Here is a 22,725-nt window from a genome sequence, read left to right on the forward strand (position 1 = left end):
ACTAATTCCATACGAACATCTATTTTTAGGTGCAGGCACAGGTGGACGCTAGAGCTACAGGTTCGTTGTTGCAGCTATCCGGACATCAGTATTCATCCGGAGTTTGGTAGGTCCTCATGCTTTCGAGGATGCTACCGTTTTACATTCTAGCGTAGTTTTAGAGTTGAGCTAGCGGAACATGTTCCACTAGCGTTTCTTTCCTGTTTTGGTTCAAACTTTGTATTGGTGCTATTTTGGCCGATATACAATTAATACTTAATGAATTATTTCTTTCAGTTGCTTATCTCTTAAATGTTAGATGGTTGATGATGAACGATTACGAAATGTTAAGAATGTTCAGCAAGTATGATTAAAGAATCAAAAATTTCAAATTTTCCGCTAAAATTAATCTATGTAAAGTAAGAATGACGTAAGCAGGCTTGTCTGCGACCTCTGAGAGGTCAACGACGCCGGTCTCGTCTGGGGTCTAGATTCCGATCGTGACAAAAGTCATTACTAGAACACATCATACTTATCAAGAAGATCATACCCAAATAGACCACATATTCCTATCAATTGAATCGATCCATAATATTATTAAATTCATTCTTAGATCATGTCGATGACAAAAATAACACACATAATAGCTTTAACCAATTAAACATCAATATTATTGTATTAGTCATATCATGACTTTTTTTTTTATCTATTTATATATATATACACACATAATCTATAAAATCGTAGTAGAAATTCTTCCCTCAATTGACTCAACAAAATTTCATTACTCACTAAGAAATTCATATATCTCATGAGAACTTTACTATCTGTATTTTGCAAGGTAATGACATTCATTACCTAGTCGTCCTGTATGATTTTTTTTAATGTTGTCACCTCGTCAAAGTCATCTTGCTTCACCCCATCTACCTCTTATCCCTTAAGATCCAGAAAATATACTTCTTTATGAAGAAGTCAGAAAATGCTACCCAAGTTATAGGTAGTGTCACTACTGGCTGGACTCAACATGAGACTGCCACCAGATTTTCGCATCTTTCCAAATTTAGCAAGTCAGAAACTCAATGTCCAAGCCACTCTGCTATAATCATTTTATGATGCAGTTCAAAACAATCAACAATGAAAGTATAAACATCTTCATAATCAATACCCATGAAGAATGGGGGTTTCAACTTTATGAACTTAATAAAAGAAAATAAGGTTGATCACTAGCCACTACAGGCCCTGTAGTCAATCAAAAAAATATACCTATTTTCAAGGACATATATATTTTTTCTTTCTGGTGTTACTATTTCAACTTCCAATACTTCAGTACTAACTATATGTGAATTAGAATGAAAAGGTTCAGATATCAATTTGTATCACCTAGATACCAATTGGATTCAAGTTGTAGCACGAAAGAAAGAAGGAATGAAGTTTTCCTAAAGTCCTATAGCCTCTTGAAGAAAAGTAAAGGCGTCCCCATACCATTCTACAAGACTCTACTAGACTTGTCCTTGTGTGATGAGATCACCGAACCTAAGGCTCTGAGACCAAGTTTGTCACGTCCCAAAACGAGTTGAGAGTGACACCCACACTTAACCTCTTAAGTGGGCGAACCAACCAACTTAACCTAACTTACGAAATACAAGCATAACATAGAAACTCAAATGTTACTAAATATCATTTCCCAAAACCTGAAAGTCATCACATCAAGGAACTCTAATCTCCAATACTAAGTCTAAGAATATCAAATATACAAAAAAATAAAATAAAATGGTATGTGTCCGAAAATATAGGACATCATGTCATGGTCGAGAGAATCCAACACAAGTTTGAATAAATAGCTCACCCTGGAACCTGATATGCATGAGACAGGCTAGAGCTGAGGGCAATTTGAAGTCATTGGTACACTCGCTGCATTTCATAAAAGGAAACCAAGAAAAACACAAGCAGGTCTCAGTACGGGGCAACATGTACTGAGTAAGTATCATCGGCCAACCCAAAATAGAAACTAATATACAATGAATAATAGTATGAACTCAACTATAGCACTTAACAGGTGATAAACAACAAACAACATGAACAAGTGTCAACAACATTAAAGTAAGTATGTATTAAGTCAACGGTATCTAGATCACACATGAGGACTCATGCCTCCAAACTAAATCATTTTGGGAGTTGAGTTCTTTCAAATTGAGTATCTTCCGTTAATTCAACATGCTTTTCCTTAAATATTATCGTGTCGGAATGTGACACTCTGATCCAAGAATATCGTATCGGAACGTGACATTTCGATCCAAGAATACCGTGTCAGAACGTGACACTCTGATCCAAAAATATTGTGTCGAAACATGACACTCCGATCAAAGAATGCGACCACATTTTCATTCGTTAATAATATTTCATCGAGCCTTCTTTATTCAAGGAATTACTTCGATAGAGATGGTTTAAGATTATACATTTCACTGTCTAAGGATTTCAGATCAATCACAAAACACACGACCAAGCCACACAATCACCCAATCAAGTACATAGAAAACTTCACAATATCACTCAATGCATATCAGTCACTATTAAGAGTTTACTATCAAATAGCATAAACCATAACCTACCTCCATCGAAGAATCGAAGTCAACATGCTACTTCTCCAATACTTTTCCTTTCCTCAATGTCTCCGAGCCTTTTCCATCTATCAAGTATATGTGTATAATTTTGTAAGTTAACGAGTCTACAGACACCCCTATTACTATATGTCTAGCCTAGATCCAAAAATTATTAAGCACAATTCTATGTTCAAGTTCTTAACATCTTAAGGTCAACTAATATGTCATGTCTCCTATGTCTTAAATTAAAGCCAAGGGTTAAGTCTTACCTCTAAATAACATAACCTTAATAGTATTCAAGTAGGGATAATGTCCAAGTACCCCCTCAGCCTATTCCCGAAATCTCAGAGACATACTTGTACTATATTAAGGTCCTATTACCCCCCTGAACTTATTTTATTAATAATTTTTTACCACTTTTCGACCTACGTGGCATTATCTTGTGGGCCCAACGATGATTGACTTTTTTTCAAACTAGTGTCACGTAGGCTAAAAAGGGGTAGAAAATTACATATAAAATAAGTTCAGGGGGGGTAATAGGACCTTAGTATAGCATAAGTGTGTCTTTGGGATTTCGAGCATAGGTTGAGGGCGTACTTGTGCATTATCCCTATTCAAGTACCATAATATACCTAATATTTAATTACCTATTTCAATATAACAAAACTTGAATTATAATATGGTAACTGTAAAAAAACTTAAGGGTCGAAATCATAGATTTAAATTTTACGGTAATCAACAATTGTCAAACCCGTATTCCATGCATCCTGTACATTTCTATAAGGTATTCCCAGCAATTACTACCACCTGATTGGTCATAATCATTATGAACTAAGAATGACATCAAGAATTTGTCATTAGTTCCTAATTATACTTATTATTAGCCGTAGTAAAATTCCAACAATTATATACCTAGCTCCTCAATCCATATTAGCATTTATCAATATTATTATACATATATTTGCTATCCTAATTTTCTGTAGAAATCCAATTGAAGATTGAGGCCACACATATGGCCGTGTAACGACAAATATATATATATATAAAATCTAAACATACTAAATATTAATCTACTAATTAGATAATCAAACCTCCCCACCATCACACAATTAACGCTTTCCATATGTATACCTCTTCATTAACAAATTTCATCACGATGAACATTAAGATTTGAAGACGAGTTTTACCTTGATTAAGACCCGCGGCTCCTCGTGTCATCTTAAGGTATGTCTTATTCTCAACTTGATTTTTAACTTCTTAGCATTAATGCCCTAATTGTTATATGTAACTAATTATAAAAGTGTACCACTACTAATTATAATTTTATCTTCTTTAACCATCAACTAAAAAGTAATTAAAACTATCCCACTAATTTCATAAATATAGTATAAATAGTCCAAAATATCCATTTACAATCTATCGAAAATTACTTTATGAAATAAAATGCTCTATTGCTCAAAACGAACAAATGGATCGTTACACGGACCGCGATGAATGGTACCGAAACCGGCACCTCTCGATTCTGTTGCTAGCTAAGACTAGGCAATGGAACGGGATGTACCAGTATCGTTCTGGTTCTTCCCGATTTGGTTGCTTACGGGACGGAACGGGACATCCCTAATCAGGACACGGAATGGAATGTAGCCGAGGTTTGGTATCGATATATTGGTATCGATTTATCCTGTTTCTGGTCTGGTTCGATCCGGTTCTGGTTAATTAATATTTATTAATTAATTTTTATTATATATTTAATAATTAATTTATATTATATATTTATAAATTATAATTTATATTTTATATTAAATAATAAATACTACCCAAGTAACCCAACTACCCCCTATTAATATTACATTAGTATTACATTTGAGACTTAGTTTAAACAGCGTCCTTCGTAGAATGTGGTTGCGTAAACTATGCACTCTACTAGTAGTTGTAAACTGAAATTGTAATATATAATATAAATTTACATAAATTAAATTGATATATTTTAATTTGTGTAATTATTTTATCATTTTTATTTATTTTTTATACTTACAAATTTAATTTATTTAAATTATAAGTGAAAAAATATTACTTGTAAAAAATTATAACATACATATAAATAATAAGTAATTACTCATAAACTTCAAAAATTTAAATCCTGAATACTTAATTAGACTTAACTTGCAAACTTAATAAGTAAAATTTTATATAACTTAAGTAAAAAATTACATTATAAATTTAAAAACTATTAATTTAAACATAGAAAAATAAAAAATATTCATATTTTCGTAATTCAAAAAAAATATTTTTTGAAATAACTAGATGTGTTATCCCGTTTATCCCATCCCGTTCCATTCCGGTCCGGTCTGGTAAGTTCCGGTTTCATCCCGATATATAGTGAGACGGGACGGAACCGAGTATCCGTCTCGGCAATTTTGGTACCGGTCAACGAATCGGTCAACTCATCCCGTTCCGGTCCAATGATCCCATTTCGATCCGTTGCCTAGTCTTATTGCCAGCCATACTTATAAGTATATATATTATTTACAATAAATTAATGGGTTGATGATATACCGTGGTTTCACGATATTTTTAATGTTTTTTCCTTAAGTTTAATGTGTGTCCAAAAGTCTTTTTGTATTAATTTTTATGTAAGTTTCTCTTTATTTGCAGGAAATCTGTCTAAAGATGAACGTGATTGTTTTTGAGAAAGAAATGCAAAAAGTTACCACCTACGGAGCTTGTGACGGTCCGTCGTGCCTGTGACGGTCTGTAGGTGGCATCGTAGTAAAGCTGCTGAGGGAAGATGGAGAAGTCTGACCAAGTGTGGGGTTACGAATTGTATGACGGACCATCATAGCCATGACGGACCGTCTTGCTGGTTCGTCGTGATGATCAGACAAGTATTCCTAGTACCCAAATTCCAAGAGTCTAAGTGTTATGAAATGGAGACCCTCGACGAACCATTCTGCCTGTGACGATCCGTCATACCTGCCGAGGGTAATAAAAAGAGCAGCAGAAGAATTTGCAAAGTATGGACGACGGAGTCCATGAAGCCCCATCGTGATCACGACGATCCGTCGCGAGGTCCGTTGACCCAGCCGCGTTTGGACAGATTTTCAGCAAATAGAGTCCTTCTTTGATTAGGTTTTTGTTTTTTATAAATTTTTCGAAAAACCTCGTTTTGGGGTTAGACTCTTGGTTATTAGACACTTTAATGTTATATTCTTTGTTAGTAGATTATTTTGATTATTACACTTTGGATTGTTACACTTTTCTCTGGAGTTGATTGTTGGTGATTTTGTCGATTAATCAAGTAAATTTTTGGATTTTATTCTTTCCCATTGAAATAAGTGCATGAATTATTATATTATATATATGAATATTGTGATTATGACTATGGGTAACTAAACTCCATAACAAGGGTTGTGGGAACCGTGAGTGAATAATAAGATAAAATGTAACTAAAATAACAGTTCTATAATTGTGTCTTGCATGTATTGATAATTCTCTCGCTAAAAAGTCTTTTTAACGGATGACCAACGTTAGAACTCGCCTTAATGCTACTTGCCGGACCAAGGAGGTAGATAATAGGAAAAGAATTATCAACATAGATTTAGTTTATACTATATAATAGGATAGTAATTATTGGTACGAGATAATAACTTAGTCAAATATCAAATACAATGCTTAATATGAGGTAAAGGTAAGGGTTAGTATAGTAACACACGTAGCCAGACCAAGGTGCGGAGTGAAATTTTCTAGATGTTGGACCAAGGATTTAGAAATACATAACTTATCACTTTGCATGCAAGATACTACGAAAGAATTGTTATAGTTAGAATTATCAAATTAGGAACGTGTGGGGAACATGTAAACCCTAGTTTCTTTTATTAATTGATTAAACTCCAACATTTGAATCTGTTAGCTGTCTACTTCAATTTAGCTAATTATTTTCATTTATTTAGAAATAAAACCCCCCTTTATTGTCTTTGTTTTCTAAGGAAATAATTGACTAAATAATAGTAATAATCGATTGAAGTTAAGTATGAACTATTTTCCTCGTGGGAACAATCTCAACCTTATTAGTTAGGTTCTTTACTTCATCCGACCGTTTTACTTCTTATTTAAGAAGTAAGTTTAAGCGTATCAAATTTTGGCGCCGTTGCCGGGGAAAGTAGTTTTTAGATTAACTTAAACTTATTACTATAGTTTAGTCGATATTTTTTTAATTTTACTTTGTTTATTGTTTTTTTTATTCTTGCAGAACTATCTTCGTTGTATGCCAAATACACGGAGAGCAAGAGAACTCTTGTTTCCTTACGATCACGAATTAGAGAGTACACTATGTAACATGAATCGAAACTTGGGTATTAATGATGATGATCAAACCAGAACATCCCAACTCCGGTTGATGTTCATGGTCAGTTATTACCCGATGCTCTGGGTGAAAACCAATAGAGGGGACAAAATCGTGTTCCACGTCCCCAAGAATACTACAAGGCTATGACAATATAGCATACTCCGATGGGCCACTTGTCTTGCCCCCTCTACCACCAGGCCACACCTTTGTGGTAACTAGTAGCCTGATGCAAATACTCACTGCTAGAGGTTTGTTTTCAGGGCTACCTTCTAAGGATCCACATGCCCATATAGCTAAGGTAAGGGAAGTGTGTAAAAGTTGTGTAAAGAGGCCTGACTTGGAGAGGCTGCTATTTGGTTCACTGAGCTCCTTTATAACTCAATTTTCACTTGGAACCAACTAAGGGACGTTTTCTTAGCACGTTACTACCCGGTCTCCAAGAAACTAAACCACAAAGACAGAGTGAACAACTTTGTGGAACTACCAGGAGAGTTTGTTAGTAGTTCTTGGGATAGATTTACCTCGTTTTTTAGAAGCGTCCCAAATCACCGTACAGATGATGAGTCACTGAAGGAATACTTCTATCGGGTACAGAATGATTATAATAAAGCGGTGTTGGATACTATAGCGGGTGGTTCCTATGGGAGTGTCCTTATTTAGAGTTTGCCGAAAAGTTAGAGAAAATCTTCCGAAACAATAAAGCTTGGAGTACTAGAAAATTAGATACTAGGAGAAATACCTTCGCAGTGCAATCCACTCACAACCCAGCCACAGATGAGATTCGTGAAGAGATGGCTCAGATGAGAACTGAGCTTGGGTTGGTATTGAAACATGTCACCAGGGGTGCAGAAAAAATAAATGCAGTCAACTACTTGTCTAAACCACCACCACCAAATGATAAATGCTATTATGAGGATAATTCCTATGCGGTAAATGGACAGACGGGGGGTTTTCGATAGAGTGCCCAAGGCTCAAATCAGGAGAATTGGCGCCAAGTTCAAGGATACCAAGGTCAGATCTATGGTAACTACATCCGTGAGGGTCATTATGTCTGAGATGGAAACTACAACTGCGACAACAACTTCAACAAGGGTAACTATAGTAATAGAAATGATAGGAATCAGCCCTATGTCCCTTCTCAAAATCGTGAAGTTACTCCTAGGGATGGTAGAAATAGTATGGCGCAAGTTGAGGATATGTTGCACAAAATTATGAGGAGGTTTGATGCTAATGATGAGCACATTAAAGAATTAAGGAGTGATTTATCGGGTATTGGGCAAAAATTCGATACACATGCAATATCAATTAAGCAGATTGAGTAGCAAATGGCCCAATTATCTGCGACTGTGAACAAACGACAACCAGGAACTCTTCCTAGCAACACTGTCCAAAATCTGAAAAATGATGGACACTGTATGGAATCACTACACGGGGTGGTAAGCATATCATTGACCAACCTATGTCGTGTGAGGAGGAAAAGGTGATAAAAGATAATGATAAGGCAATAGAAGGTAGTGGTGAAGTAGAATATAACACTGGAAAAGATGTTGAAGTGCCTATAAAGGTAATTCCCATGCCTAGACCACCACCACCCTTTCCTCAAAGATTAGTGAAGAAGACTGAGGATGGTAAATATCGGTGTTTTATAACAATGTTGAAGCAACTTTCTATCAATGTCTCTTTGGTAGAATCTCTAGAACAAATGTCCGGTTATGCCAAGTTTATGAAAGATCTGGTTACAAAGAAAAGATCGATCACTTCCGAGGATGATGATAGAATGCAGCATTGTAGTGCTATCGCTACAAGATCTCTTGTACAAAAGAAAGAAGATTCAGTTGCGTTCACTATTCCTTGTGCAGTCGGGTCATTACATTTTGCGAAAGCATTATGTGATCTGGGGGCAAGCATAAATCTCATGCCCCTCTTGATGTACAAGAAGCTGGGTTTGGGTGACCCAAAGCCCACTGCGATGCGGCTACTGATGGCGGATCGAACAGTGAAAAGGCCTATAGGAATACTCCACGATGTGCTAGTAAAAGTGGATTTTTTTATTTCCGACAGATTTTGTTATTCTTGATTGTGAAGTCAATTTTGAAGTGCCTATTATTCTTGGGAGGCCATTCCTTGCTACGGGTAGAGCCTTAGTTGATATGGAAAAGGGGCAGATGAAATTTTGGTAAAACAATGAAGAAACGACCTTCAACATTTGTAGGTCCATGAGGCAGAGTGGTGAGCTCCAATCTGTATCTGTTATATCCTACAAAGAAAGATGAAGAAGGATTATGACCTAAGTGAAAAACGAGAGTTTATGGTTCGGGATTTGGTGCTTTTAGACAATTCTAGGTTGCGTTGGCTTTCGGGCAAGCTCAAGTCCAAATGGACTGGCCCTTACTTGATTACCCAACTATTCCCTCATGGAGCAGTTGAGTTAGAAACCAAAGAGCGTGTGCAGTTTAAGGTAAATGGACAACGATTGAAACCCTATTTCGGGCATGCTGAATCGGTGAATGAAGGAATCGAGGAATACCATCTTGATGAAGTCTGAGTAATCAAGCATCCTCAGTCGGGTTGCGACGTTAAATCAGGCGCTGGTTGGGAGGAAACCCAATACATAAAATTTTTCTTTCTAGTAATGGTAGCATTTTCTACTAATGGGTTTTTAAAGTTGCAGGCACATCACTAGTAAATTCTGCAGAAAATCGCACTGCAACAATTACTAATGGACACATCGACGAACCATCACGCATACGATGGATCGTCGGATGAGTCCGTCATGCCAGTTACATCTTTCATTTATTTTCAAAACTAGGGCACACGTGACGGAACTAATGACGGACCATCGCATCTGTGACGGACAATCGTCGGGGACTCGTTGCATCATTAATGAGTGTACCCGACCCGACCCGGTTGGGGTAATTTAAAAATTGACAACCTTTAAAAAACCCACCCTTTCATTTCACCCATTTTCTTCCCCTTTTCTCCCATTTTCCCTCCCTTTTCAAATTCCAACTTCATACCCCCCCTCCCTATCAACCGATCGTTTCCCCAAATTCCCTAATTCCAGATTTCTTCTTTCTACTGGTCGGAGTCTGCTGTTGTGATTCTCTTCTTGATCACAAAGTACCTTTCTCGCGTGTTTTTTTCAAATTCTCAGGTATGTGTCTCTAATTTCTACCCATTTACATTGCACTTTAGTTTATCAATTAGTATTAGTCTATTTCTTATTGATGGGTTAATTACAAATTTTTTCTGACCTAGGTTGAGAATCCTCAGAATTGCCTTGTTAAAACTCTAGAAATAGGTGCTTTAACATTTCTAGTTTACTAGGTATTTAGGTTAGAAACATATAGCTTATCACTAAGTATTCAATGTGAGTCATAAAGGATGATTGTGGCATCCCCAGTTGTATCACTGAATGACAGAACAAGACCCTAATGGCGGACCGTCGTACCCACGACGGACTGTCTAGGGTATGTTCCAACATCCCACTGTACGTTTTCTCCAAGTGTCCACCAACAGATACATGCGACGGACCATCGTTCCCACGACGGTCCGTCCTCCACTACAGTCATGACGATCAGAGACCCATTTCCTAAGGGTCTCCCACTTTTTCTAAGTGTCCTTTGACGGACATCTACAACGGTCCGTCCTGCACAACCGTTCTGATTGTCAGAGTCTCTTTTTCTAAGGGTTTAATGTGTGTCCAAAAGTCTTTTTGTATTAATTTTTATGTAAGTTTCTATTTATTTGTAGGAAATCTGTGTAAAGATGAGCGTGGAAGTTTTTGAGCAAGAAATGCAAAAAAAATACCATCTACGGAGCTTGTTACGGTCCGTCGTGCCTAAGACAGTTCGTAGGTGGCATCTTAGTGAAGCTGCTGAAGGAAGATGGGGAAGTCTGACCAAGTGTTGGGTTACAAATTGAATGACGGACCGTCGTAGCCATGACGGTCCGTCCTGCTGGTTCGTCGTGATGATCAGAGAAGTAGTCCTAGTACCCCAAATTCCAAGATTTTAAGTGTTATGAAACGGAGACCCTCGACGGACCGTTGTGCCTATGAGGATCTGTCATACCTGCCGTCGAGGGTAATGAAGAGAGTAGCAAAAGAATTTGCAAAGTATGGGACGACGGAGTCCCATGACAGCCCGTCGTGACCACGACGATCCATCGCGAGGTCCGTCGACCTAGCCGTCGTTTTGAAATATTTTCAGCAAATAGAGTTCTTCTTTCATTAGATTTTTGTTTTTTTTATAAATAGTTCGAAAAACCTCGTTTTTGGGGTTAGACTCTTGGTTATTAGATACTTTTATGTTATATTCTTTGTTAGTAGATTATTTTGATTATTACGCTTTGGATTGTTACCCTTTTATCTGGAGTTGATTGTTGGTGATTTTGTCGATTTGTCAAGTAAATTTCTAGATTTTATTCTTTCTCATTGAAGTAAGTGCATGAATTCTTATATTATATATATGAATATTGTGATTATGACTATGAGTAACTAAACTCCATAACTAGGGTTGTGGGAACCATCGGTGAATAATAAGATAAAATCTAAATAAAATAACAATTCTGTAATAGTGTCTTGCATGTATTGATAATTCTTTCGCTTGGAAGTCTTTTTAACGGATGACCAACGTTAGACATCGCCTTAATGCTACTTGCCGATACAAGGAGGTAGATAATAGGAAAATAATTATCAACATAGATTTATTGTATACTATCTAATAGGCTAATATTGATTGGTACGAGGTAATAACTTAGTCAAATATCGAATACAATGCTTAATATAAGGTAAAGGTAAGGGTTAGTATAGTAACACACGTAGCCGGACCAAGGTGCGGAGTGAAATTTTCTAGACGCCGAACGAAAAATTTAGAAATACATAACTTATCACTTTGCATGCAAGATACTAGGAAAAAATTGTTATAATTAGAATTATCAAATTAGGAACCTGTGGGAAACACGTAAACCCTAGTTACTTTTATTAATTGATTAAACTCCAACATTTGAATCTGTTAGTTGTCTACTTTAATTTAGCTAATTATTTTCATTCATTTAGAAATAAAACCCCCCTTTTATTGTCTTTGTTTTCTAAGGAAATAATTGACTAAATAATAGTAATAATAGATTGAAATTAAGTCTCAATTATTTTCCTCGTGGGAACGATCCCAACCTCATTAGTTGGGTTCTTTACTTGATACGACCGCTTTACTTCTTATTTGAGAAGTAAGTTTGAGTGTATCAGTCGACTCTTACATTTATAGATGTATGTGTTTATATTTGATAAACATAAAACAGAAACTATAGGTTATTAAAATGTATTTTTCAGTTGCTTACGTACTCTAGTACTGTACAAAAATGATTTATAATACAAACCTTGATAATAAAAGTAAAAACAAAGTGGGATATGCTTTATCATGTTCATCCGAACAACAAAACTAAAATATGAGTAAAGCATGGCTAAATATTTTGATTAATTTTTTTTAAAAAAAAAAATTGAAGAAAGAAATCATGGAAATAAGTAACTAATTACTTTTCATAGCTATAGTTTGATAATTACAATTTGTAGCTACATGTTATATGGAGGAGAGAGGCGAGCGATACTGGGGGAGAGAGGGGGAAAAGTGGGAGAAAGTTAAATCGTATTTTGATAATTGTATATTATACATATGTATTTGTATATGACAAGAGATATTGGGAGAGGAAGGAGAAGGCGAGCGAGACTAGGAGAGGGAGGAGAGAGGTGAGTAAGATCGAGAGAAGGAGGAGAGAGACGAGCGAGAAAGGGCAGAGAGTGGGAGAGAGGTGAATTGTATATGTGTATAATTGTATATAATTGTATATTGTACATAGCATTTGTATATATGGCAAGCAAGATTGGGAGAGGGAGAAGAGAGGCAAGCGAGAGATGGTAGAGAGTGGGAGAAAGGTGAATTGTATCTACAATGGTTAGATAATTGTATATTATACATATGTATTTGTATATATGGAAAGAGAGATTGGGAAAAGGAGGAGAGAGGCGAGCAAGAGAAGGAAGAGAGTGGGAGAGTGGTGAATTGTATATTTATATAATTGTATATTATACATATGCATTTGTATATTGGCAAGCGAGATTGGGAGAGGAATGAGATAGGCGAGAGAGATTGAGAGAGGAAGGAGAGAGGCAATCATGAGAGGGTATAGAGTGGGATAGAGGTTAATTGTATATGTATATAGGTTAAATATATAATTATATATTATACATATGTATTTGTATATCTTGGCAAATTATACGTATACAAACGTGACTAGTTATACAAACTCAAAGTCAACCCACGTAATTAATGTATAATGTTAGTCACGAGTGGTAATTATAGCAAACTATAGCTACGATGAGTAATTAAGTAGTATAACTATGCATAGCCGCGTAATTTTCCCTAATTACAATAATAAATATCTAAAGCTATCAAATGTCTAAAGTGGACTATTTTGGGCCCAAAAATCAGGTTCTATTTGCCTGGACCGACTCTGGGCCTTCAGCTGCTGATCATTTTTTATCTTTAGCCCATTTCTGATTTGTATACAACAAGATATTTTAGCATTCGAGACCTGTGTATTAACTTCCCTTTCACTCAAATATCAATAGGGCAAACTCGAAAATGGATCTCAACTCAATGAAATGCAAATATAAAGTTCGACATAACGAAACTACATTAGGATATGAATTAGGAAAATCTCAATATAATGAAACACTCGCTAAATACTTCAAAACAAACAAGACAGAAAAAAACCTAAATGCCAACATGAATTTCAAGTCCAAACAGACACGATTAACTAATTTACAAGAAACAGATACGTACTAACTTAAATGATATTTTTGAGACAATTGTTCAAATATTTATAGAACTTGAAAGTTCCATATGCACACGCACATTTCACACATTTATAGAAGAGAACTTGAAAGTTGTGCACAGGTACACAAGTACAAAGAGTCAAATATGTACTAGTCTTAGTTGAGGTTTTTAAGTGAAATATGCGAACAATTTTGAAAGGACATAGTTGACTTAAGTCTTTATTTCAGTGTTTGTAGTATTCACATCATATCAGGTACATCTTAGCTGTTTGGTAATGTACTTTTGAAAATCAAAAAAATAAATAAAATTATTACTTTTGTCAATTATTTCTCTGGACTTTATCTGCTCACAAAATGCTACAAAGCCCCCCCTCCCCCGTACAATATTACTTTCTCCTTTTAATAAGAGAGCTTCGCGTCTGATTTATTAGTTGATGAGGCAATAGTGGTTCCAATAACTTAGGTTTACTTTAGTAATTACCATAGGTCCCTTAATTAATTAAATTAGTCATTTAATTAATTAATTTAAAGGGGCAAAACGAAATTTTGAGGAAAAATTTCAGATTTAACTAAGTGTTGTGTTTTCTTAGTTCTAGTCAATCTAGGAGGGGCTTTTTAGTAATTTATTTATTTATTTATTTAATTAACTTATTAATCCTAGTTGAATGATTCAATATCAGTTTTGAAACCTAAAACTCATGATCAAACACTCAGAGAACACAACGCTGAAGCGAATGAAAGAAAGAGGCAGAAAGTTCATAGACGTTCTAGGAGATTTCAAGGTTTCTCCAAGTTTTTGTTCAAGGTTGTCTTCGTATTTCAAATTCTACTTAAGGTATGGGTTTCTATACTTGAATTCTTTCTCGAAGAGTACTTTCCATCGACGTAGTCCATGAGATCTCAAAACTAGCACTGTTTTACCAAAGTTCTCGTCGAACTTTCCTTTTCCCTAGTATCCTTTTTAAGATTTATATGTTGTATAGATTAGTCTTTATCATGCTGTTCGTATGTGGTGATTGCTGATCTTTTAAGTGTAGGGTTCTTGATTGTTAAATGCCAAATGAACTATGAATGGAACTCCTATAATGCTAAGGGTTTCTTACGTGAATTAAAGAACGATGTATTCTTAAGTTATGTCCAAAAATGTTTAAGCGTTGATGTGTGACGTTTTGATGCATACTTACGGTTAATGTGACTTTATGAAGATGTTATATTCATAACATGTTAATATGATTCTGTCCAAGATGTTTAAAAATGTTATGTTTAAAGTCATGAACTAAGATTGGCTTTATCACATTTGAATGAATTGCCTATCTTATGCCAATAAAATGTCTAACAATACTTTGTCTAAGAATGATGAATGGAATTGGCTATAATGTTGTATTGAAATACCTAAAAGATTGGCTAATGTATAATGTATAAAAACTTAAGCATGATGAACATGAAAGTTGGCTTATGCCAAGAAAGATGGTTATGTAATCCTTTCCAAAATTGTTTAGGACAATACTAATCATAAGCCAATCTTGTGTAGCCAAACTAATGAAATGACAACTCAATCACTTCTAAACTAATTCAACGAACCCATATACAAGGGCGGTCCATTCATTGGGACAACTCCCAACATGCTCTAAGAGATTGAACTATCAAAATATGCAACTCGTTGAATGAAATGCTCATCATCCATAAACGATGATATGAAGCTACTAAATGAAAGTAAGCAAGTAACGCGAGTAATAACATAACTAAAGATGTCTAAATTAAGAAAGTGACCAGAATGAGTTGTTAAAAGAAGTGAGACAAGTCTCGCTTAACCTAAGCTACTATGTTAAAAATACTTCAATAATAAAGGTGTTAGAACATGTGAGACAAGTCTGATTAACACCAAAGATGTTATGTAAGGAAAATTCACATTTCATAAATGTAAAGAAATGGATGACAAGTCATCAATAGAGTAAGTAAATTTCAATCTAGAAGCAAGCTTCCATAATGTTTGAGTCAACTCGAAAAGATAAGAAGATAATGAAAGTGAGCAAAGCACCGATAGACTAGTTATGAGCATGTGCTTGCACGTGTAAGTCTCATGAGACGAGGCTACCACCAAGGTGAATAAGTAGTCTCCTTACGTCCCTAGTCTTCAAACTATATCTAGCCAACATAGAAACTAGCCTGTGGTTTCAACCTAAAAGACCTAGGTATGTTCCAATCTCACCATGGCCAGTGAGATCACCTCTTTTCAGTGTGGGGTATACAATAGATTTCATGTTTAGCTCACATGATCTATGTAGGTTAATGCTCAAAAGAATGTTCTTGGTTCACTATAGCCGCGAGCGACCCCTTTCAATATGGGGTAAACACTTGAGATGGATTCGCCTTAGCGAAAATCACCCTTTTTCAGTGTGGGGCAGACACTGGATTTCATGATTATCTCACATGATCTAGATTCATTTTAACCAGTGAATCACCTCTTTTCAGTGTGGGAAAGACACTAGATTTCATGTTAGCTCGCATGATCTTACTTCTAAAGATGTCTCTAAGAAAGCAAGAAACAAAGGTGATGGAACGTATGTTCAAAGTGTGCTATGAAAGTAAGAGCTTAAGAATGTCAATAACAATATCAATACCAATGAAGTTTCAGCAAATAATAGGCAGAGCCAAATAAAATTGGCTTATAATGACTTCTTATATGATGCCAATAAAGAGGAGTAGAAACATAATAGCAAATCAAAGCTTAATAACTTGCCTAATACGAAAACGATGAAATAAATGGCATAGCCAATAGAGGACTGGCTTATGAAGTGTTAATGAATACACAATGTAATGAAAGACTCATTGTAAGGATAGTGAAATCATTCCTTAGTCCTTGGACTACTTACTTGATTCATTGTGGGTATGGGACTATAATGAATCATTGCACTTGTAAGTAAAACATAGGACCAAAGGAATTATTGAACTACACAATAACAATAAGAAAAAGACCAAAAAATAACAATAACAACAAGAAAAAGACCAAAAAATAAACTGTGTCAAGAATAGAGCGCTCGGGTTAGGGGACACTAAAATTTCAAATCTTCGCTAGATTTGTTCTAAAAATATGTTGATGATTCTAATGTCTTGTAATCACATATAAAATGAGTTTTGTGATTTGAATGCATTAAAATACATCATATTCATACCACAATTCACAAATAACGAATTAGGAAAGTCTAGTGACTATACTTTCCAGAAATAACATGTTGTTAAGGAAGAGCTTTCCTTGATCATGCATAGACTTATGTGTATGTGTGCATACACCCATACTTAGTATAAGTGTTATACTAACCCTATAAAATTTACTATTTTTATAGATGAAGGTCAGAAGCAGATTAAAGATTCATTGCAGCAGTTTGGACATCAGCGTTTTCCAAACCATTTGGTAGGTCTTCTTGATTTCGAAGATGACAAAGTTTTAGTCTAGACTAGTAGTAGACATAGCTAGTGGATGTTGTCCCTAGCGTTTATTCAGATACTTTCTTTTCCAAGCTTTTGTAATCCGTTTAGCAAACTTATTTATGATATATTGATTCTCCCTTTGAATTGATTCTTTATGATAGATGGTTTTTTATTTACTTTGAGCTTAGTATATGATGTAACTAGTTAATAATTATTTGAAGTCTATGTATACTTCATACATTTTAAAAAATTCTATATTTTCCACTAAAATTAACCATATGAATGTGATGAATGCAAGAAGAGCTTGTCTATGACCTCTGAGAGGTCAACGACGTCGGTTGTGATTCGGATTATAGAATTTGGGTCCTTACAAGTGATGAAGACAATTTTGAGAACAAACATGAAGAAATTGGAAACATTTGCTTGATGGCAATCAGAGAGTAAAGCAAAGAGGTATGTAATGATTTGAAAATTTTGTTAGATCTTGTTGTGGCTGACCTAAATAGAATTGTATCTGATTTTCAAAATATTCAAAATGAAAAAAGAAACTTGGAATAAAATTGGAAGTGAGTGAAGTTGAAAAGATCTTCTGTATAAGGAAATTCATGAATTTAAAACTTCTTTTGAAAACCATTAAAATAGATCTAGAATTTCAAATCACCCTCTAAAAGTAATAAGGGTTCCAATGATAAAAAGCTCTTCAAAAGGAAACTATGTTAGCTATAATCGGTCTTACAAGTTGACTGAGTCAAAAAGTTAACAGTAGCAATTCCAGTTGTGAAGAAGTTTTTCCTAGATATTGCAATTACTATGGAAAGACTGGGCACTTATCTCTCAATTGCAGGATTTGAAACTATGATTCTTCTAAATGGACTTGGAGAAGAAAAAATTCAAAAAAATTTAACCTCAAAGGACCCCAAAAGACTTGGGTACCTAAAATAATATATTTATTCTATTTTGCAGGATCTCCGCAGAAAACAAAAGGAAAATGGTATCTGGATAGCGGATGTCTAACCACATGACAGTAGATAAAACCTGTTTAAATCTGTAGTTGAATATAAAGGAGGAAGCATTTGCTTTGGCGAAAATTCAAAAGGAACAACTATTGGTATTGGGACAATCACTTTCAATGATGTTTGTGATATTACTAATGTTACTTAATTAGTTATATGACTTAAATACAATTTATTGAGAATTAGTCATCTATGTGACTCAAATCTTGAAGTTCGATATCAAAAGGATAAATGCTTAATTGAAGATCTTTCTGGAAACAACCTACTTCAAGGGAGCAGAGAAAAGAATGTGTATATTCTTGATTATGCGAAAAATAATGGAGAACACATATGCCTAGCCTCAATGACAGATGATCCCCGGATTTGGCATTAAAAACTCGGTCACGCAAGTATGCACCTAATTTAGAAGCTAGACAAAAATGACCTTGTCATTGGACTGCCCAAGCTAGACTATTTGAAAGATCACATCTACGACGCATGTCAAATGGGTAAGCAAACTCGAAGATCTTTTTCTGGTAAGGATATTGTGTCCACAAATAAACCTCTACGACTGTTAAATATGGACCTATTCGTACCTACCAGAATAACCAGTATTGGAGGAAAAAGGTATGCTTTCAAAATTGTAGATGATTATTCTCGTTTTACTTGGGTTATGTTTTATCTCATAAAGACGATACTTTAAAAAATTTTGAGTTCTTCTATGAAAAATTTCAACATGACAAAGGATATTATATTTCATCTATAAGAAGTCCCATGGAGGAGAGTTTGAGAACAAATTATTTGAAACTTTTTGCAATGAAAAAGGTTACACACACAATTTCTCATCTCCTCGACCACCGCAGCAAAATAGAGTCATAGAAAGGAAAAATAGAATGCCAAAAGGTATGGAAAGAACTATGATCGTTGAGCACTCTCTTTCGCGTAAATTCTGGGCAGAAGCCGTGAGCACAACATGTCATGTGAGGAATAGTTGCTTAATCAGACTCATCCTCAATAAGACACCATATGAACTATGGAATGGTATGAAACCTAACATCGGATACTTTCATCCTTTTGGATGCAAGTGTTTCATCCACAACAATGGCAAATATAACATTGGTAAGTTCGATGCTAGAAGTGATTAAGGTATATCCCTTGGGTACTCAAACTCTAGCAGATCTTATAGAACTTTTAATAAGCGCACTTTACATATTAAAGAATTCGTTCATGTTTTTCTTATGATACTAAAAAATCTGTTGAGATTAGAATAAGCACAGATGATGAAGAAAACCAACTCTTCATATCGACTCACAAGGAAACAAATAGTGAAAAGGAGCCGACTATTGAAAAACAACATGTTGATCCTATTATTGAGACAGTTCCAACTGAATGACGAAGTGAAGCATACTATCCAAACACGTTTATTATTGGAAACCTAAATGAAGGCATGAAAGATAGAGAATCAAAAAATGAAACACATGTTGCCCTCTCAATTGGAAATAAAGAAACTGAGTGATACTCTTTCATATGAGCATTGGATCAAAGCTATGTAAGAAGAGCTAGGGCAATTTGAGAAAAATAAGGTTTGGAATTCAGTACCTAAACTGAAAGCAAATCCATCATTAGAACGAAATGGGTTTATAGGAATAAGCTTAATGAATCTGCATATGTGAGTCAAAACAAGCTCGACTAGTAGCCCAAGGATACTCTCAACAGGAAGGAGTCAACTATGATGAAACTTTCGCTCCCGTTACAAGGTTAGAATCTATTTAATTACTTTTGACATTTGCAACTCATAAAGGTTTTAAACTATTTTAAATAGATGTAAAAAGTACATTCTTAAATGGTTTCATTGATGATGAAGTTTTTGTAAAACAACCTCCAAGTTTTGAAAACCCCAAATTTACCTATCAAGTTTTCATACTTTCTAAAGATATCTACAATGTCGAAAAAACACCTCATGCTTGGTATAATCGTTTTAGTAATTTTCTAATTAATCACGGTTTACTCGAGGAAAAATTGGTAACACTTTGTTTATTAAAAGGTCATCCTCTGGAAATCTCATTATTCAAATTTATGTTGACAATATTATTTTTGGGAGTGCTAATAATTCTTTATGCAAGGAATTTTCTGAGCTTATGCAGAGCGAATTCAAAATGAGTATGATGGGTGAGTTAACCTTCTTTCTCGGACTATAAATTTGTCAATCTGAGAAAGACATATGATAAATTTGGCTAATCTATTTCAAACTAAGTACTACAAGGAACTTATCCAAAAAATTGGAATGGAAAATTCAAAGTCTTTGGGAACTCCCAGTTCAACTTGCTCTCTTGATAAAGATGAAGAAGATAAGAAAGTCGACGAAACAAAATACAGAGGTATGATTGGTCCCTTACTTCATCTTATTGCTAGTTGACCAAATATTATTTTCAACTTATGTAAATGTGCAAGATTTTAGTTAGCTCCTAAAGAATCTCATCTTACTGTTGTTAAGCGTATTATTAGTTATCTAGTGGGAACATGCTCCTACGGGTTATGGTACCCAAAAGAGAAAATTTTCTTTCTTGAAGGATTTTTTAACGCTGACTATACAAGTGATAAAGACGACCGGAAAATCACCAATGGCTCATGTCAAATTTTAGGAAAATCTTTGATTTCATGGAACAAAAAAATAGGGATATGTTTCTCTCTCTACTACGCAAGCAAAGTATATTTCTATTGATCAGTCTTGCGCTCAAATATTATGAATATCAGTGTTGTGCTCAATATACGGATGGTTCATCAGTAGAGTGATTATGAGTTATCTTGTAAACGTGTTAAAATTGTGTGATAATTCTAGTGCTATTTGTGCACCATTCTAAGGCCAAACATATAACCATAAACATCACTTTATTCGAGATCATGTTTTAAATGGTGATATTGAAATTTCTTTCATTAGTACTGATTTTCAACTAGCTAACATTTTTACTAAACCTCTTTTGGACTATAGATTTGTTTCCTTAGAAAATATCTTAATATTGTCGAAAATCCCCTTAATTGCTGAATTGATTGCCTGAATTTATTATGTGCTCATCTTTCCATATTTTTGTCACCTTGATTATTGTGTTTCCTTTAATTCTTCTACTTTTTCCCTTTAAGTACACATGTTCTAACTTCTCCCTTCCCCATCTGTTTTAGTCATGTCAAAAACCCTTCCTCTTCCCTTCCTTCTTTGCCTTTATATCTCTCCTATTTGCTTTGTTTTTTTATGAGTCTTCTTTTTTCTCTCCTAATCTAGAATGTCAAAGTCTTCCATTCCTTCCTCTCATGCTACTCGTAAAATCTCTCGAAACAAAAGCAAGAAGCAGTCCTCTATCTTTATCGACTCTGAGAGTTCGGACAATTTTTTTCATCCCGCCTCTGTTGCTTCGTCTCGAGGTAAGCTTCCTCTTGATTCTAATGATTGTGTCTCCTCTAAGAAGAACATAAAGTTTTATTATTTATTCTCTTGATACTAAAGTTTATTTCTGGAACCCGTCTCGCGAGTCACTTTAAATTCCCTTAAAGATAAAACCCTTGTGCATGGAAGGGTTATTCATATTGATATGCTATCTTCTCTGGACTGCCATATCAAGAACCTTTTTGAATTTCAGGGTTGGGCTAACATCTTTACAATTCCCATGTTTTCTTATTATCCCCTTATTCGTCTATTCTATGCCAATCTTCACTCCCCTAAACCTAGTGAACTTGAATCCTTAGTTATGTGAATTTTTATTGACCGTAAGAATTTGGATTATATGCTTGGTATTTCTTGCTCTGGAATAATGGCCCCTCCTATGACCGGCTGACCTTCTGATTGTGATGTTTCGTACGATCAAGTTAAGCATAAAATTATCCTTGACGCCTCCAAGCTTATCCCTCCTCATATAGGTCTCAAAGACCTTCCTTTTGAGTCTCCTGTGATCTCTCATATCATGGCTACCACCCTCCTTCCTAGGGCTGATTCTCACTCTATGCTCACCCTGCACGATACTTTCTCTGTCTACTGTCTTATATCTTGCATTAAGGTGAATCTTTTCTCCTTCATTATCTCTACTATGACGGAAGATAACTTCGACCTTTTTAGCCTTCCATTTGGGATGCTGCTCACTCGTATTTTTGAACATCAGTACTTCTGCCTCGAAGATTTTTCCCTCTAGTACCGATCAAGCAGTGCTACAACTCTCGTGCCTTCCAAAGCATGGGCTTCGTTCACTCTGGTTCCTCATGGATTCTTAAAGCTGACTGTGAAGGCGTGGGCAATACGCATGAGAAGAGTAAATCATCTTCCTCAACCCCTATGTGTACTGCCAAACTTAATGTTACTTTAGAGAATCTTGTTGCAATGCAAGAAAAAAGGATGCTATGTCCATCGCTGTCACGCAGGTAGATGATGTCATGACCAAGCTGGCTGCCAACGGGGAACAAGTTGATTCTTTGAAAGACCTGCTGCTTGCTGCTCACCACAAAACTGACAATGTGAAGGATGTCTCTAATAAAACAAGTGTTGATGTGGATGACATTCACTAG

At 35.3% G+C, this 22,725-nt stretch overlaps 1 protein-coding gene across 1 annotated transcript in view; it reads left to right on the plus strand.

Moving 5' to 3' along the window:
- Window positions 1-22,725, plus strand: part of LOC138349293 (uncharacterized) — a 30,766-nt gene extending 8,041 nt beyond the window's left edge. Inside the window, exons 4-7 of the mRNA XM_069299613.1 lie at window positions 21,455-21,594; window positions 22,087-22,223; window positions 22,356-22,472; window positions 22,582-22,725. Of these exons, the coding sequence (XP_069155714.1) occupies window positions 21,455-21,594; window positions 22,087-22,223; window positions 22,356-22,472; window positions 22,582-22,725 (538 nt within the window). The remainder of the gene's footprint in view (window positions 1-21,454; window positions 21,595-22,086; window positions 22,224-22,355; window positions 22,473-22,581) is intronic.

Source organism: Solanum lycopersicum, chromosome 6, assembly GCF_036512215.1.
Source record: "Solanum lycopersicum chromosome 6, SLM_r2.1".
In the NCBI taxonomy this organism is placed as follows: domain Eukaryota; kingdom Viridiplantae; phylum Streptophyta; class Magnoliopsida; order Solanales; family Solanaceae; genus Solanum; species Solanum lycopersicum.